Raw genomic sequence first — 19,036 nt, forward strand, 5'->3', positions numbered from 1 at the left:
CATCAAACCCGACTGCTTCCACATACCGAAATTAACTGCCTTTTTGCATAATCAACTAACTTCCGTACGTTTCATTCACAAGAATGGTCGTGAAGTACTCGTATCCATCATAGGTCAATGTTAAATGAAGGATTTTTAAAACTAGCAAATTAAACCATAACTTTTGTACCTTTTGATGATTAAATTTTCGATAAAATTAACTTGAGATTGTTCTACATTATGATGGTCGATTTCCTAGATGATATTATGTAAATGATGAAAATATAATTACAAAGGTACAAAAGTTATTACTCCCTCCGTCCCACAAGAATATGCACTCTTTTCGTTTTAGTCCTTATGCATTTCCTAAATTTGGAAACTCTTTTCTCTCTAATGAGCATTAGATGGGACGCATTCCCCACTAGCAATACTTTAATTACTTTTTCTTTCTACTTATCTCTTACTCTACCAATTGTACATTAAAATCCGTGCCCAACCAAAAGTGCATATTCTTGTGGGACGGAGGGAATATAATTTTATTTGTATGAGAATATATGATTTAAATGAAATTTTTCCTAATTAATCTTGTAACTGTTCCTTCATTTTAAAAAATTAACATTGTTGGCCGAAAACTGTGCATTAGTATTTTTTCGGATGATAAATTAGAGAAAATGTTCTAAGCATTTAGTTAGTTGAATTGTACTTACAATTTTCTGGTGTTTTCCACTGCTTCTGGGCCCTCCCTCATGATAGTTTGCAGACCAACCCTACTGGCGCTGCGCTTCTTCTACCGGCGTTGCTCACTGCACCGCCAGCCTTATTCATGATCATGGACTCCCGCTGCAGCTTGCTGGCCTGAGATTTTGCCCGTAAATTTATTTAAAACCATGTAGAGAAATTCTAGAGGCTAACTCAAACTCCTGTTGTTTGTTTTCTCTTTTAAGTTTTCCTACTTGTAGGGAAGCTGAAAATGAGCAGTTTCATGCAAAAGCAGCATTGGAATCTATGTCTAGTTATTACAAGAGGAGTTGGTGTCTCTTCAAAACTTTAATATTACAAAACTTGAAGCAAGGCGCGGAAAAGTGTTTGAGCTGTCGGCAGATTGTTGCATCACTTCTTCAAAATCAAAACTCTCTGTTGAATGCCTGACTTGATGATGTTTCAACAAATGAGCTAGAACGATATCAAACTGCATCTCCTGGATTCATACAGAACTTTCACCAAGAGGGAAGAAACGTTCTCTGATTAAGAGGGGACTTGTCTAACTAAATATATACAGCCTTCTAATTTGCTGCCTCAGCAACATCTGCTTCTCCATCACTGTAATCACCCCAACGTTTGATTGTATTTCCTTCTACAGCCACCGTGTCCGTACTCCTAAAATCTGGAGATTCTGCATCTGCGTTGGTACACTCTCCTGCAGGTTGACAATCATTATTCTCTACTGTCTGTTCAGAATGAGTTTCTTCATTAACATTTTCCTGTACTTTTGTTGTTTCTGAATGGATGGTTGTTGAGTAGATTGATGATTTCTGTCCATTCCCCTCTGACACGGCACAATGGCTGACTTCTTCATCAGCTTCAGTATTCTCTTCTGCAGGAGAATCTGTTGGATCTACTGAAGATACTGGGAGGCCATCTTGAGTTTCGGGTGTACCATTTGGTAACGGTGGGAGGCCATCTTGAGTTTCGGGTGTACCATTTGGTAACAGTGGGAAGCCATCATGTGCTATTGCTACCCCATTTGGTGACAGAGAGGTAAAAGGAACACAGTTTTGTGTAGCAATATAACCATTTGAGGAAACTGAATAGCCATTTGTAACCCATAATTGACCAGGTACAAACTCATTTGCATGTGGGTTCATTATTCTTGGAGGGTTGAAGTGATTTGGGTCCCCATTGTTTTCAGCATTGTACAAAGCAGGCCTATTCCGTGGGACACGGCTACCAGATCTGTTAAAGCCACCTGATAGGCGAGGACCATATGGAACTCTAGCAGTAGCAGATTGATGTGGTGATCTACGGGCAGGGTTAACTGTAAGCACAGGTGCTATATTTACTGGAGGTGGCAATATTCCACCGTGCTCTGTATATCCAGGTAGGGTTATAGAGCCAAAAACTGGAACTGTTGACGGAGTATATGGAGGAGCTGCAGCAGATAATTTCTTGGATGTTTCCTTATAAATCTCTGTATCAACTTGCTTTTCAGCTTCAGTGGGCGACGGAGCAACACTTCCATTAACTTGGTTCGCTTCCTCATCTGTCAGCAAACCTACACTTTCATTTCCGTTACATGAATCAGCCTTCTTCTCTTCCTCCTCCACCTTTTCTTTCAAACCAGAGGCATTATGAACCTCCAACTGAGTGCCAGTACCCCTAGAGTCTGATGGAGATTCAAGTTCGGTCATCACTTGCGTTTCAGGTCCTGAGCTTGATTCGTGCCCATTGTCAGCTTCCACTGTTTGAACTGACATTTCTAGTTCACTATCAGTTACAGCATCATTGGAATTTTCAAAAGCACCTTTAGTCGCACGTTGATCTTCCTCCTTTCTATTTCTATTCATCTCACTTACCTCAACCACAAGTTTTTGAGTTTGATCTGCCTCCACTTTCTTTGATATTGATACTGTTGGATCGGGCCTACTCGTCTCCTTGATCACCTGCAGATTTTCTTCTGCAGAGCTCTCCCCATAATTTTGCTCCGCAACAGCCTTAACAATGGTACCTGGTGGAGCTAAAGCTACCTCTTTGTATGAGAAAAGCTTTCCAGCAGCATGGACGCTTACTGAACTAGCAATAGAAGCTTTAGCAACTTCACCACAAGCTGGGCTTGGAGTATTAGGAGCCGATTTTGCATTGGCCGATTTTGCTTTGGCACTATTAGCTGGTGTAGAAGGATTGTTCTGCTTCAGCTTTAAGCTAGCACTCTTGACAAACTTTTTAGGACCCTGTGGAGCTGGGCCAGATGAAGCTACATTTTCATTTGGACTTGTTTTAGGAGAGCTGAAACTACTTGGTTTACCTCTGGACTTAGACGGATGAGAAGCAACCAGAGAGTTAGTGTTCAATTTTGCAAGGCTCGGCCTCTTGGAAGCAGAGGGCCTGCGGCCTATAAGAGAGCGCCCCTTAGCCTCTTGCCATCCTTCTTCAGAGATATCCTCCTTCCCAATGCTATCATTTTGGTCCAACAATGTTTTATCTTCTAGAAATGAATCGGTTTTCTTAATCGTGTCCACAAATTGTGCCTCAAATTTGTTTTCCAATCCAGATCTATTTTCTTTATCACTGGAGTTCTCTGCAACAGGTTCACTTTCCAATGTGAGCTCACCATTTTGATATTCATCCACTGTTTCTGAGTTTGGACTAACTTTTCCCTTAAGCTGTACAATAAAGATGATACCTTGGTCACGGAATGCCACAGAAGACAAAAATAACAAAATATATTAGAAACATGATTTTAACCTTGGCACGAGCTTGCTTCTTTTGGGCTTCTCTTGCTTTCATCTCTGCATCAGGGGTTATGTAGTCCAAAAGGTCCGAAACACTAATTTCAGAGAAGAACGACAAAAGTTTTGCAAATCAGCTTTTCGAATCAATGTTGACTACTGAATCCATTAAACAAAATAACAATGTCTTTTCTGCATAATTTTATGACATTTTCATTCATCTGTAGTGAGAGACGGAACAACCATTAACTACTGAACTCATTAAAAAAAATAACAATGTCTTTTCTGCATAATTTTAAGACATTTTCATTCATCTGTAGTGTGAGATGGAACGACCATTAACTATTTCTGTCGTGCAAAGTGACAAAGAAGCATGTGTATTTAAATTTAGAAAATAAGTAGAATGGAATTTCAACCTCAAATGGCCTTTGCTAGAAATAGAGGCGTCTGGTTTTGGAGTTCCATTGCGTGCAGCTTCTTGCTGCTCCAGCGCCTTGGACTCAAAGTATTCTAGCCATGCAGCTGCATCCTGTAGAGATTTCGGACAAGGTAAAGAAAAGGGTCACCACCAAAAGTCATTCTTTAATGATCAGACATAAGCATTACCTGTGTACGTAGATCTTCTGATCCTAGTTTAGCCTGTAGTATCTGAAGTGTGGTCTGTTCGTGTTGAACACTTAGGGAATATGCTTCCATCAACGAGAGAGCGATTGCAATAGCATGATAGCTAGCCGCTGTCTGGAAAAAAAAGTAATGAAAGGGCAGAGATTCAGTATATAAAAAAACTTATGCCTTCTAGGCGTCGCCATTAGGCAATAGTTTCCCTCATCTTCCTATTGGAAGACCTCTATTACGAAGGTTTATCATTTTACAATGCAAAAGGTCCATGTAAGTAGTAAATCGGACCTATGAAACAACACATGAATACATAACCACCATTCACACACAAAAACACTAAAAAAAGATTACTTGTATATGATCAGCTCCCAGAAGTCTTTGGTTACACTTGAGAGCCTCATGGAGATATCTAAGAGCAACATGGACATTCCCCAGACCTTCTTCCATCATAGCTACGTTGATATAGGTGGCAGCAGTATTTGGGTGAGAAGGGCCGCAAGTTAGATGCAGTAGATACAATGCACGGTTGACATATCTGAAAAAAAATTAGTTCTCCAGTTAAAATATAATTAAGGATATCCAGAAACTCTATGTTTTAGCCATCTGATACTTTCATGTTCCCTTGTTTCCATATATGGTGATATTATATGCGTACATGTAGAAGGGCCATAATGCAAAGATACAGAGAATATCTTTACTTACTTCAGTGCCAGCTCAGTGTGTTGGAGTCTATAGTAGAAGACAGCTAAATCTCCATAGCTTTTCATTGTGTCTGGATGATCCAGACCAAGCTCTCTCTCATTGATATCTAAAGCTTTTTGCTGGTAAATGGTGGCCTGTTCATACGATAAAACAATTAGATCAGAAGTTTATTAACAAAACTAGTTTAAAGTTAAAAGACTTTTGGCATGCTCAGCGCTGTCCAAATTAAAGTGCACGAACCATAGTTCAGCAAAAGAATGGGTGTTTCTTTGAGCTACAGATGTAATGGAGAAGAGTGTGAAGCTTGCCCTTTTCTGTGACATTACATGCTTGGCTAAACATTTTGCATATACTGTCACTAGGGGGTGTGATCAATTGCTAATTTTCTTAAGTTGCTAACTTGCTAACTCATCAACACAGTGTATTAAAAATGTCAACATGATGACATTAAAATGTCAACACATAATTTTGTTGAACTTCAATATAATGGGTTGATATTATGTGTTGACATTTTAATATCACTGTGTTGACATATTTAATACACTACATCGATGAGTTAGCAAGTTAGCAACTTAAATAGTTAGCAATATAACGCACCCCCTGTTACTAGAGTATTAATATTATTATGTTATCAGCTAATCAGGGACTCTTCATTGTTATGGATTGAATCCTCATACCTGATTAAAATCCCCTGTGTGGTAGAGCACCACAGCCAACAGACTATATGCCCCTGCTGTCATTCGATGATAAGGGCCACAGACAGAAGCCAGTTTCGAGAGTGCCTACAAAAGAGAAAATAATTATTATAGTCGTTATCTCACTCCTGAGCATAATTTGATCATTATCTAAAGCCTCTCAAGGACAGGGGTATGAACTTACCTTTGTTCCATAATTAACCGCATCCTCCAGTTTTCCCTTGTCCAAGGAAGTCTTCGATGATTCCAGAAGTGTGCGTCCGTCAGCAGATGAGCAAGCGACGTGCTGTTGGAAAACAAGTTCTATGAGAACTACTTGAAACATCCTCTGAAGAAATATTTTGAATTTTTTCAAATGAATACTAACAGCTTACTTTATAAACAGGCACCATGCTGATTATATCTGATTTTTTGAATGGGAAGGGAGAGTCCATATCATAGTCTCTTGGAACAAGTTCAAGCCCAGTCTGAAAATAAATAAATTAGTAGCTACCTTCTTAGCTAAGCAATCTAAATTAGCTTACCTTGTGGCAGAGTCCTCGAAGAATAGCAAACTTTCTTAAATCACTGCGTGCCTCATCCTTCCATTGCCAGCCAAACCTCTTGAAAAGGAATGTCTCGACCCACTTCCATTTCAATTCATCATCATTATTTACATCTGCATCGCCGCTTTTTGCAGCAGGTGTCCCCAGCAACAAATTCAAACAAGAAGCAATAGCTGAAGCCATATTAGCAATATCATCAACTGCAGCTAAAACAGCCTGAAGGATATGCTTATATGCTCGAACAACCATCTCGTGAACACAAAGGGACTGAACATGAGGGAGCTTGTCTGCTAGTTCAACCTGATAAGGATGATTCAAAAGGAAATAGGTTGGGAAAAAACTACGAGAGTTAACAACAGCACATAATGTCAGACTAGCAAAAGGCAAACAGTGGAGGAAAAAGTCATTATAGGCCTAAACATAACATTTGAGAAGTTTAGAGGAACAATATTAGCAATTCATGACATACATCAAAAATTGAAGCACAAAACTCCTGAGCCTGGCAAATCTTGCTTTTTCCCCAAAACTTATGGTATGCTTCTATAAGTGGCAAATATCCAGGTTATAGATGCATGTGACATTTAAACCAACTAATATGTACAGTGGGTCGACATTTTAGATGGATAAGGAGTATGCAGTGGAAAGCAATCAGGACATCAACTATAGATAAACAACAAAACCAAATGAAATTACCACACGGCCCAAGGAGCACATCTGCAAACCCCTGGTATGCATGAAATCTGTCAGCGTCCGACCATCAACCGGTGAAAGTTCGAGTGACCCGAAATCAGCAACCTGTCAGAAGAAAATAATAAATATCAGTTCCGAGATTCAACTTCAGGTTAAAGATATGTTCTGAATAAAAGATTACCAATTTTGGAAGGGCCGTTTCAGCATAATATTTGTGTGCCATTTCAATCAACTCTTCAGGTGACTGCAACCACCAATTTCCGGATAGATTAGGTGTTAAATTTGCCACTATTTATAAATCAAAAGGTTTTATTTCAACTTGTTACAATTCCAAAAGAACCTATCTAGATTATGAACTTCCCAAATGACCTCTTGAGAGATGTAAACCTGATTAAGAATAACTAAACAGAAAATATACGTTATGACAAAGCAGAAAGGCGACCTTAAGGTGAAGACCAGTTTCTGATTCTTTAAGGCGCAAATATGATGATTCGGGAAGCAAATTTCTCCATATAATCTCCTTGTCATCCTTTTCAATGTCCTTGTTTGAATCAGAATTGCAATTAGCAGAAATTTCCTTGTTGGGGTCAGATATATTTATTTGATTGCCTGACTTCTTTTTTATATCCTTCAGCAATCCACCGTTCTTTCCAAGACCCTTGACAGCTGGCTCAACTTTGACGTCTTCATTCTTTTTAGCCTCATCTTTACCCGAAGCCTGATTTTGCAAGTGTTGCACCCAACATGCGCCAAGCTCCCATCTAATGGATTTTTTAAGTGTCGAATCATCACCCTGAAGTGTCTTTAGACTCTCGGTTAGCACCTGCCTTACCAAAGGCCAACTGGAGCGTAATTCTTCCAGATCAGCATTCGGAACTCTTTGAACTGTGTTGGGTGATTGGGGTGTGGCTTTGTGCAACTGCATTCTCAAGCTGGAAACATAAGTAAAAAACAGAGTGATTCATTAGTCCAGGATCACATAACTCTGTCACAGTATGTTTGTAGTTAAAGTAACTCAGTTTTTATCAATGTGGAATTTGAACAGCATGAATGGTCTTTCCAAAGTAAGAAGAATCTGAAAAATATACAAATATCAAGTAGAGCTATCTCTACTAACCTATTGATATTTAAAGCATTGGCTCCTCCTTCAGGATGATCTTCAATGTCAATATCCTGAGGAATGGCTTCGCCATTCCAATTTACCACAGCTGCAACTTTAACAATGGCTGTGTGTCCACAATGTCTAACAATGACAACACCTAAAGTAGAAGTATCCTGTATGGACCAATGATCTCACAGTAAGAATTATAACTTCACACATTGCAGGGAAATGGAAGAGAAAAATTAATAGTTACTGAGACGAACATGTACGGTTGCATTTTCATCAGCAGTTATGCCTTTTAGCAAGTTTCTTTGAGTTACTTCTTCATGTGTAATTCCAAGAACCTTGCTCCCATCATTTTTGCTATCCAACTTGGTGCTTCCATCTGGGGGATCTTTTGCTACGCTAATGAGTAGATCTCCAATTCTTTCCTCATGTAATATTGATGAACCAGGATAACTCGCAGACTGCTGATTGTTTTCTATTAGATGGTTTATTGCAGCAACAGCTTTGAAAACCGAAACATCAACAAGTAAATTGTGAAGGAGAAAGGCTTTCCTATCTCTTAGCTGACGCTCCTCAGATGTTTTACATGGCATTGCTGCCAAGATAGCGAGCTCCTTTGCCCATGGCCTGTAGTCGTGCTTCCCGTCTCTTCCTTGTCCGCCTCCACTTCCTCCCCAACTCTCATCTTCAATAGGAAGGGGAGGGAATATAGAGGGATTCTCAGAAACAACAGAGGGTACTAACCAAGTGTTTGCTCGAAAACCATACGGAAGATTCCCGAACTGAGAGATTACAGGTAGTGTTATTCATGTGTCCAAAAAATCATTTTCAGGTTTTTAAGTTGTAAATCACTCACTTTGTTGTGCTCGGTGAAAGCTTTCATCAGAGCCTTAAATGCCTGAGCCAAATAGATATAAACAGAAGTAGATGAACTTCAGAGAATAGGCATATGCAAACAGAATTGAATTGCAGAATTTCGAGAATAGGAGAAGCTTAACAGGATCAAGTATTGTCTTCACTTACAGAATAAAAAGTTCTGCTTATCTGCTTCAAGAGACCAGCTAATGAGTGGCTTACAAGATTACGCTTTCCGGCTGGATAAAAACCTTTTCGAGAGGCAACTATTGTTGTTGGCTTCCCGGTGCAAATACGCACCTGCATTCCAAAATTGATGCCAAAAAACACCCCATCTCAGACAATCTGCCCCGTGCAGCAAGAGAAAAATAGCAGAAATTCATATGAAAAACATATTGTGAGCAAGTAGTTCCAGATGCTAACGTCAATTTGAAACAGATCCTCATCTGTTTTCTCCTCAAGGAACGGTCGACTTGATCTCCTAATATCTGCAACATTGAGGATTAATTGGTTAGCAAATGGATGCTATACAAATAGAAGTAGAACATATACACAATATACGCATGCAAATGCAATAGCTTGTTCGTTAATCCAGAATTACAAATTTTAAAAAATAGTACATCAAACTCGAGCCACCAAATCATAGCAGAGTTCAAAATACAAGGCGCTGATGAAATCAGATGCATAATGAAATAGAAAGCAAAATGTGGAACACAAAGAGCTCACATTGAATAGGTGGGGTGAGGTGAGAGAACGAGAAGAAGTCGTAGAACTTCCGTAGCCTTGGCGGAGGGTACAACACCGACGCCGCATCTGGTCCGGTTGCGACGGCCGAAACCTCCGGCTTCCCGGGCGAAACGGTGAATTTGGGATTCGGAGAGAAATCATGTGAACCGGAATTCGATTCAGGTGAACCGGATTCTTTAGTACCGGTTTTTGATCCGGTTCGGAGTGAATCCCCAAAGTAGGTAGTGCAGGCGACAATATCCAAAAGCCGTCTAATATGATCCACAGCTTGCCGTTCCGTGTACGCCTCTGCATGGAATCATACACTTAATTTTTTCAAATTCAACCCCTTTTTATTTGACAAATAGTACTACTAGCAAATAGAATTACTACTCCCTCTGGCACACTTTGATCCGGCACGGATTTTAAGAAATCTAATGGAAAGTGAGTTGAAAAAGTTGGTGGGATGTGGGTCATATTTTTAAAGTATTAGTTTTATAATAGAGTAAGGGTCAAAATTGGTCCTGTACATATGGTCATTTTATGTTTTTGGCCCTAAACATTATCTTTTGGATTTTTTAGTCCCGCACATATGGAAATTTGATCATTTTGATCCTCCGCCAACATTTCCGCTAGAAACTAACGATCAACGAGTTTAATCCCGATTTTGACCAAAATTAACATTTTAATTCTAATTTTTTACTCCTTAATTAATTCACTAACTATTATTATAAATATTCTTTTAAAATTAGAAAATTAGAATTTAAAATATTTTTTACTCCGCCGCCGCGAAGATATGTTCCGCCGCCGCTGGCGGCGGCTGCTGATCGAGGCTAGGGTTTGCGATTGGATTCACGTTGGAGAAGCTCACGTCGGCGAAATTGTAAATCACGGCGGAATCCGGCGTGGTGTGGATCGGTTCCGCGGCGGAGGATGTAGGAGGAGCGGTTGCGGTTGCGACTGCGGCGGCGGAGGTGGTGAGGCTGGAGCTCTGCGCGGTGGATTTTTCCTCTGCGTCTTCGTTGGCGGCGGCATTGGTTTTAGGCTTGGAGCGCTTGGTTTTGTGGGAGCCGCCGCCGACGGGGACATTGCGGAGGACGCCGCCGCCGACGGGGACATTGCGGAGGATGCCGCCTTTGGTCCAGTAGCGGCGACAGCTCTTGCAGAAGTGGCGCGGCTGCGAGAAGTTGTAGTTGTTGTAGTAGCAGAATTTGGTGTTGAGCGAGTCGCAGCGAGGGCACTTGACGACCTGGTGATTGTGCGGCCGCATCCGCCTATCTCCGACGCCGATAAACCTCCCTCCGCCGCCGATTTCTTCTCCGATGCGAGCTTCTCAAACGTGAATCCAATAATAGGATTTTCCATTCCCAGATTTTCTTTTTTACTTTTCGAATACCCACTTAAAAATCCTATCTTTAGTTTTTTTTTACAATTCTTGATACTATCGAGATTCTCTGCTCACAATTTAACAGTGCTTGCGAGTAAATAATCTCAAGAATAATTATTTGTTTATTGGGTTTGGATGTGCCATTACAGTTCCCAGGCTTGAATTTGATTTCTTTCTTTCTCGATCTTTCCCTAGCATGCACGAATTTTGGATTTTGTTTCTTGAAGCTTGATGATGAAGATATTTCATATTTATATATCTATTTCACTGCCGAGTTGGTAGATCAGCAGCCGCCGCCACCAACGGCGGCGGAACAGATCTGCGCGGCGGAGTAAAAAATACTATTTTAAATTCTAATTTTCTAATTTTAAAATATTTATAATAATAGTTAGTGAATTAATTAAGGAGTAAAAAATTAGAATTAAAATGTTAATTTTGGTCAAAATCAGGATTAAACCCGTTGACCGTTAGTTTCTTACGGAAATATTGACGGAGGACCAAAATGATCAAAGTTCTATATGTGCAGGACAAAAAAATCCAAAAGATAATGTTTAGGACCAAAAACGTAAAATGACCATATGTTCAGGACCAATTTTGGCCTTTACTCTTTATAATAAAATGTGAGTATGAATGAGTTAGTGTGGAATATGAGGCCCACTACCAAAAATGGTAAAAGTGAAGTGGGACAAATTATGTGGGACGGTCCGAAATGGAATACTGGGACGAATTCTCTGGGACGGAGGGAGTACTTACTCCCTCCTTCCCACTTTAGGTGTCCCGGTTGAGTTTGACACGGATTTTAAGAAATATAAAGGAAAGTTGGTGAAAAAAGATAATGGAATGTGGGTCCTACTTTTATATATTAGTTTTATAATAAAATGTGAGTGGAAAAAGGTGAGTGGAATGTGGGGCTTATTACCAATTATGGAATATTTCAACCGGGACTCTTAAAGTGAGACACGCAAAAGTAGTAAACTGTGACTCCTAAAGTGGACGGAGGGAGTATATAACTACCATTAATTGATAGAAACAATCTTACTACGAAATATCCATGAAACACTTAGGCCATGTTTGGTTGTCAGGATTCTGTCTGGGAAAGTAATCTGATTCCTTAAATTTTAAATTTTTGTGTTTGTTTCGGTTTTTTAATCAAAATGGAAAAGTAATCAGAATCCGAGAACAAGGAAAGTTAGTACAACTTTCCAGGATTCTGAATCCTAACTTTTATTTGGTATTCTTTTTCCCAGTTCTAGGATTCTTACATATTTAAGCAATATAATATAGTTTTTTTTTATTATTATTATTATTAATTACAATATTTTTAAAATAATTTAAAATTATAAATCATACTTAATTTCACTATAATAAATAACTATAATTAAAATTATCATAATTATAACTATATTTTATAATAATTCATAATTAATAATTTATTAAATAATTAAAATATAATGATATAATATAAATTTTATAATAAATACTACTAATTATTATATTTTATAAATTAATAATTAATCAATAAATTCATAGTGCAATTTTAATTTATAAAATTTATTCAATTATAACTATAATATAATAATTATTATATTTATCATTATAATAAATGTGTATAATACTTCATGTAACTATAATTATAATTATATTATTATATATTAAGACAGATGATCCATGTTTAAACTATTCATAGTAATAATAAATACTATAATAATATAATAATTATTATTTATAATTAATAGTTTATTAAAAATTTATAATATTATTTTTTTAAATAAAAATAATAATAAGTATATTTTTAGTTTGGTGTTTAAATTAAATATAAATTTAAAATCTTGATATTTTTCAAACACAGAAAAGTAAAGTTACTAGAAATCATATTCTCGAGATTCATTTTCCTAGGAATCATTTTTCTTGCGAACTTTACTTTCCCGCAAACCAAACATGGCCTTATAGTTAAATAAATTGGAATTTAAAGATTGTGTAACAATGGACTCAAACGCAAACTGCATTTTATGCGTTTATAACATACCTTCAACAATGGTAAGCTGAGTTGGTTTGAGAGTCACAACCTCCACTGAATCATTTAATCTTGCACCGCGGACCTGGCTCCAACAATTAATCGAAACTTAGTTATAGGTAGATAAGAACTATCAGCATTTTGTTAATATTTTGTTAATTATGTAGTGTATATCCTATTCCTTGGAAACGTACAAATTTATTGTCTGTGGTGTATTTTTCTAATTTTAATTATGATATTTTGATGAAACTATTTTCCTAACATTTGATATGATCACGAGGATTTTGTATAGTCACATGTTGATCATCTGACAATTTTATAGTCCATCCTTTAAAAATAGAAAATTTAGGAATAACATAGAATTAATGCAAAATTGAAGAATATAAGAGATATAGAAATAAAAAATAATTGGAATTTGTTAGTCAAAAATGTATCTAAATCTCAATAAAATTACAAACTTCTTAAAAATAAAAGTAGACTAATTTTGATGGGTGAGCCAAAATTACAAAAGTATATTATATTTGGGTGGTAGGAGTATATATGTTTGCTTGTTGGAGGCTTGCATCATAAACCAAAACTAACACGATATCTTATTCTTATAGGAGTTTTAAAGTAGAGTATTTGATTTCAATAGATTTATTTATTCGTTGCGGGAATACGTAATACTAAAAATAGTAGGGTAAATAGTAAAAAAACATTCTACCAATTTTTAGTTTTTATCACGAACTTTAAATGTGGTGAAAAAATATGCTCCTAACTTTTGACTAATTCACGTTTTTAGCATGATTAAATTTTCTGATGAAATTGATTCTATGTGGTGACCGGGATGTCTACCTCATCTTACCGTCGGTTCCACATAGTTTATAGAAGAACTTTAATGTTGTAAAAATACACAAACTTTGAATGTGGTAAAAAAAAATTACATTAATTTTTTATAATTTTATTTATAGCACATTAATAATGTACTTTTACTTTTGATTGTCAAATTTTAAGTTTTTTCATGGGATGTAATATACAAAAACTGATTGATTGTAATTGTCATAATGACTCAATTTTATTAGACGTTGCTTTGAATTTGTATCTTATTTCCCATTTTTCCAATTTATAATCTAAACATCAGTAACTATGAATATGAAATTATATCAAACTTTAGCAATGAATTTTAGTATTATTAATTTGCCGTGAAAATGTGAGAATGGTAGAGACTGTAGATATAAAAAAAAGGAATTTTTGAATCATTAGTATTTTTAAGATGCTATCATCTAAAACTTAGTGTATTTTATTAACACTTTTCTTGTTCGTGTAATTATTTTTACCACGTTCAAACATTGTGTAGTTTTAAAGGTGCTACAAACAAAATGATCTAAAAATTAGTGTAGTTTTTTACTACATTCAAAGTTCGTTTATTTCTTTATAACATAATAATTTTGCCGAAAATTTTAATCATACTAAAAATCTGAATTGAGCAAAAATAGATAATCCCTTTGTCTCATCACAAGTGATTAACTTTCCATTTTTGTTATACCACTATAAGTGTTTAATTTCCTTTTTTAGATAAAAACAACATATTTATCTCTCTTATTTTATTTTTTATATTAATTTATCATTTTTTTCTTATTTTATTATCTTTTTTATCTTTTCCACTTTTTCCTCTTTTATATTTTATTCACTCCACTTAATTCAATAAATATTATTTTCTTAAATTTTCACTTATCGCGGAACCAAGAGCGTAATACTAATTTTTGGCTATTTACGCACAGCAATAATATATGTGTAGTACGAATTCCCAATATAATTTGGCCTGAGTAATAAAACCACAAATATACCTCGTGGGTCAGAGAATAATTGGTCAAGTAACACGTGTCAACATTGACAGCCAATAGCTTTCTGACATCTAGGATTTTATCTGTTGATATTCCCTGCAATTCAATGAATGAATTTGCTGTTAAAATAATGCATTATTTGTCCTCTAAATAATCTTAAAAACAAAAAATAATAAATTTGTTAGAATTAAAAAAAATGATTAAAATATTTTAGTAGAAAATAGGCTCAACTTATAAAAGAAAAAATTGCCTAATCTTATTAGATAAATATAAATAGAAAAGCAATATTATTTATAAATTTAAGTCAACATGCCTAATAAACCCATTCCATTTAGATATCAAATTCATATAAACTGAGACGAAATTTAAAGTTGTTTTTTAGACTTACACGTAGTAAGATTAAGTACTCCCTCCGTCCCCTACTAGGAGTCACACTTTGATCGGACACGGATTTTAAGAAATGTAAAGAAAAGTTGGTTGAAAAAGTTAGTGAAATGTGAGACCTATTTTTTTATATTGGTTTTGTAATAAAATGTGAGTGAATTGAGTTAGTGGAATGTGGGACCTACTTACTATTTATGGTAAAAAATGAAGTGTGACTCTTAATTGGAGACATACTGAAATGAAAAAGTGTGACTCTTAATCGGGGACGGAAGAGTATTAAATAAGGTATGGAATTACCAATTATGTACACTATGTTACTGCATCTACATGACTCATGAGGAGCAACTTAAATACTTAAGTTATTCTTAATTTATGAAATAGATGCACACAGTACATACATGCAGAGAGAAATACATCATCAATTAGCATTGAAACGGTGGCGTCTGATGCACATTACCATACACATTTGAGTTAAACACACACACAATAAAAGGATCACTGGACGTTTACGCTTATACAGTAATTTACTAGTAAGTCTTCTTCTCGTGAAAACATATTTGCTTTTGAAAAAATAATGAAAACATGTGATGTTATGCGTAGATAATTTTTTCTTCAAAATACTAACATAAATACTCTCTCCGTCCACGAGAAATAGGACACATTGTGAATGACACGAGTTTTAATATAGAATTGATAAAGTAAGAGAGAAGGAAAAAAAAGTACTAAGAGAAAAGTAGTGTTAGTAGAATGTGGGGTTCATATTATTAGTAAGAGAGAAGAGAAAAAAATAAAGAAGTGAAAAAAGTAAGAGAGAAGTAATGTTAGTTGAATGTAAGGTCCATATTATTAGTAATGGAAAACAATAAGAGTGAAGTTGTTGAAAACATTCCTTGTTTAAATGCGCTCTATTTTTCGTGGACAAAAAAATGACAAATGTGCTCTATTTTTCGTAGACGGGGGAGTAATAAATTGCTACACAGCAGATAATTCATTGTATTTTACATTGGTATTTTCAAAGAAAGTATAAGCCTATTAATCGAGGAAACAAAATCACAAAGAGCTAAACTGGAGTACATAAATATTTGATCTTCTATAAAAAAGAAAAAGAAAAAAAAAAAGGAAAGCTTCACTGGAGTATAAAATATTGTACGAGGGGTTAAATAACACAATTGTTAAGCGTAGGATTATCGACAAAAAAAATCGATGACTTCCTTTCCTAAAAGTGAGAATTATTCAATTTACGAGAGGTAGAAAGGTGAGTACTCAATACTTATTTGCGCATTTTTATATTATCCACAACTCTTAAACACTATGAATCACTTCGTTTACACTTACAAATATCAGTGCTATATCACCATGAATTCGGTGATATAACTCGTCCAACTACATATCGAGCCACTGAATCTTAAATATGACAACGATTGTGTATTGGTTCCAGTAATTTTGTCCTAAGTTAGGTCAAGAAATTTCACATGACACAAATCGAATAATTAAAATAAGAAATAAAATGAAAGTATATTAGACGAAAGACTCTCTTGTACGTGGCCTGTGGGTGACAATTACCTACTGATGATAATTAAATTATAGTTAATGTTCAATTACATTCATTAACGTAATGAATATCACATCTACGATATTTGAGCACTAAAAATCAATTATCTTATTCTTAATATAAATAATATCACCTAACACAATTGTAGATTGGTCAATAGTAAATTAATGAATAATGTGAAAACATATAGTAGCATGGTGAAATGCATTAATATCTTAAAAAGAAATTGCGGTGGCCGTAATTAAATTAACGAACACGTCATGTCACACCAACGTAGGCGTTGGACTGTATTAATACACTGAAAAAAAAAGAGTGTGCAGCAATTTAGAGATTCAAATACTATAAAAATATAATCAATTTAATTAGTAAAGTCTAATAAGCAGAATAATGAGAATTTTCTAAACCAGTGAGTGATGTACTTATTTCTTTACTTGGCACGTTCATGCATTTGGACGACTAGTTGGAGATGAATTAAATATTTCCGAGAAATTTAGTATTTCAAAATCCAAGTATAACATCATAAATTCATATAAAACACATTGTAGTGGGGAATTGAATGAAACATAGTAATACATACCTTTAATGTCACCTGTGAATCCTCAAGTGTCTCTACACTTATTTCTATCACAGTTGGTAAAACTGCAAAAACAAAATTTAAGAATAATTTGAGTGAATGATTATTTTATGATTTTGCCACCTTATTGATTATAAAATTTCAAGAAAATGTATTAAAAAAAAAAGAAGATATGAAACCAACCTTTCTCTTCTTTCTTCTTCTTGTCTCCTTTGGCTTTGTGAGGTTTAGTCTTTCCCGCTTTAGGAGCCATTAATCGTATGCTTGCTTATGTATACGTGTATATGTATATATATAATGTGAATCTCAAAAACAAATTTGTAAGAAACACTGAGCAAGAAGTAGCCGTTAAACTCGATGAAAAAATGAATGAAGGGAAGATGAAATTAAGAGATGAAATAATTACATCGTTGAGGAGTAGAGAGATATTGGAAAAGATAGGAGGATAAGGTAACATGTTACCCCCAATCCTATTTTTCTTATATACATAACCCAATAAGAATGAAAGGCTGCAATTTCAGCGCACCAGAGATGGTGCGGGCCCCACCTTTTAAAATAAATTTGATTTCTTAAAAATTCATCTAGTAAATCTAAATCATGAATTTTAATTGAAACTACAAATTTATTATAACATATTATCAAAATATAACTAAAATAAATTCATACTAATTAAAAGCTACTCCTATTAAACTAATTATTTCTGTTGAATTTTGCAAGGAAAATTATGTTTAAAATAAGTTTTGAGCTTATGCCGAAATATTTTGTTTTGTTACATAGATACACAGAATTTTGTCTCATGCACATTACTTCATATGCGCAATTGGAAATCTAACGAGTGGATCAAATCAAAATAAGTGGACTCCATTCTTCTTATCATACCATTGGAAGGATATAAAATCAGATCAAATACTGGTGATGTCTTCCCAATCTAGTGATGTCTTTCCAGTCCAAGTTCATTACACAAATGCATGCCTAGTTAATATGCAGGGGGGGTACTAGGTCAAGTTAATGTACACCACTACAAAAATTTTTGGGTATTTGGTCAATTCCAAGCACCTTTTCAAAAACTTTTCGAGCACAGGTCAGAATGTTTGAAAAATGTTAAATTTAGCGAGCACTTTCCGAGCATAAGCAACATGCTCGGAAAGACTTTTGGCGGTAAAAGTTCCCACATATAGTTGTGAGTCATTTCCAAGCAAATACGTGCTCACTAAAAATGTGTCATATGGTTGAATTCAATATTGAACAAAGATTTCGCATTACTAAGACATACTTAGATAATCTGCATCAGTTTCGAAAATGGATGATAGACTAGTTTTCGTCACTTGAATTTGAATTAGTTTAATATTTGTATGAGAAGATGCTATTTTGGCAGGGAATTGAGCTTATGGTTCCGAGGCATTGCAGAAAGGCATGAAGAATGAAGATCCGTAGCGAGATCAAATACAACTTTTGGAATGATCCATACCTTTGGCGAGTGAGAGTCGATTAAGTAATTCGATGGTGTATTCTCGAGCCCGATCAAGAAGACATCCTAATGTATTGTCATTCATTAGCATGCGGGGGACACTTTGGACCAAAGAGAATAGCAAGGAAGGAGTTGGATAGTGGATTCTTTAGCCGTTATGGGGCACTAAAGGCCATCATAAGTATCAAGGTACAAATTTTTGCAATCGCACAATTAATGCTTTGATGAAGAAATATGGTGTGCATCACCGTTTATCCACCCCGTATCATCCACAATCCAACGGCCAAGTCGACATCTCTGATCGGGAGATCAAGCATGTGTTAGAGAGGACGGTGAATCCGTCAAGGAAGGATTGAGTGCGAGACTGAGTGATGCACTGTGGGTTTACCACACGGCATACAAGATGCCAATTGGGATGTCGCCGTATTGCCTCATTTTTGGCAAAATGTGCCACCTTCCCGTTGAGATTG

The 19,036-nt window shown here is 35.7% G+C and overlaps 2 protein-coding genes across 2 annotated transcripts; both read right to left on the bottom strand.

The window, feature by feature from the left end:
- Positions 1 to 957: 957 nt before the first annotated feature.
- LOC125191692 (protein REDUCED CHLOROPLAST COVERAGE 2-like) lies at positions 958 to 17,545 on the bottom strand. Its single transcript, XM_048089098.2, has 23 exons — positions 17,282 to 17,545; positions 17,102 to 17,163; positions 14,592 to 14,684; positions 12,778 to 12,850; positions 9,365 to 9,673; positions 9,062 to 9,126; positions 8,807 to 8,938; positions 8,640 to 8,681; positions 8,041 to 8,565; positions 7,793 to 7,950; positions 7,118 to 7,607; positions 6,857 to 6,919; positions 6,679 to 6,780; positions 5,965 to 6,285; positions 5,815 to 5,907; positions 5,625 to 5,726; positions 5,423 to 5,527; positions 4,746 to 4,879; positions 4,395 to 4,578; positions 4,032 to 4,163; positions 3,842 to 3,954; positions 3,442 to 3,523; positions 958 to 3,359 (listed from the first exon to the last, which is right to left on the bottom strand). The coding sequence occupies exons 1-23, from the start codon at positions 17,349 to 17,351 to the stop codon at positions 1,263 to 1,265; spliced, it is 5,547 nt and encodes a 1,848-aa protein (XP_047945055.2). The 5' UTR covers positions 17,352 to 17,545; the 3' UTR covers positions 958 to 1,262.
- LOC148927249 (uncharacterized) lies at positions 9,687 to 12,049 on the bottom strand. Its single transcript, XM_089057606.1, has one exon. It carries the CDS (start codon positions 10,632 to 10,634, stop codon positions 10,140 to 10,142), a length of 495 nt encoding a protein of 164 aa, XP_088913732.1. The 5' UTR covers positions 10,635 to 12,049; the 3' UTR covers positions 9,687 to 10,139.
- Positions 17,546 to 19,036: the final 1,491 nt, after the last annotated feature.

This window comes from Salvia hispanica, chromosome 4 (assembly GCF_029641045.1).
Source record: "Salvia hispanica isolate PSC_SH4W2 chromosome 4, Shi_PSC_v1, whole genome shotgun sequence".
Taxonomy (NCBI): Eukaryota; Viridiplantae; Streptophyta; class Magnoliopsida; order Lamiales; family Lamiaceae; genus Salvia; species Salvia hispanica.

Bases quoted from the DNA above. Each gene is read 5' to 3' on its own strand.
- LOC125191692 (XM_048089098.2), bottom strand. From the start codon at position 17,351: ATGGCTCCTAAAGCGGGAAAGACTAAACCTCACAAAGCCAAAGGAGAC. The intron at 5,528-5,624 runs GTAAGTTCATAC...TCTCTTTTGTAG, and splicing joins CGGTTAATTATGGAACAAAG to GCACTCTCGAAACTGGCTTC. The intron at 4,880-5,422 runs GTATGAGGATTC...TCGTATGAACAG, and splicing joins ACACAGGGGATTTTAATCAG to GCCACCATTTACCAGCAAAA.
- LOC148927249 (XM_089057606.1), bottom strand. From the start codon at position 10,634: ATGCGGCCGCACAATCACCAGGTCGTCAAGTGCCCTCGCTGCGACTCG.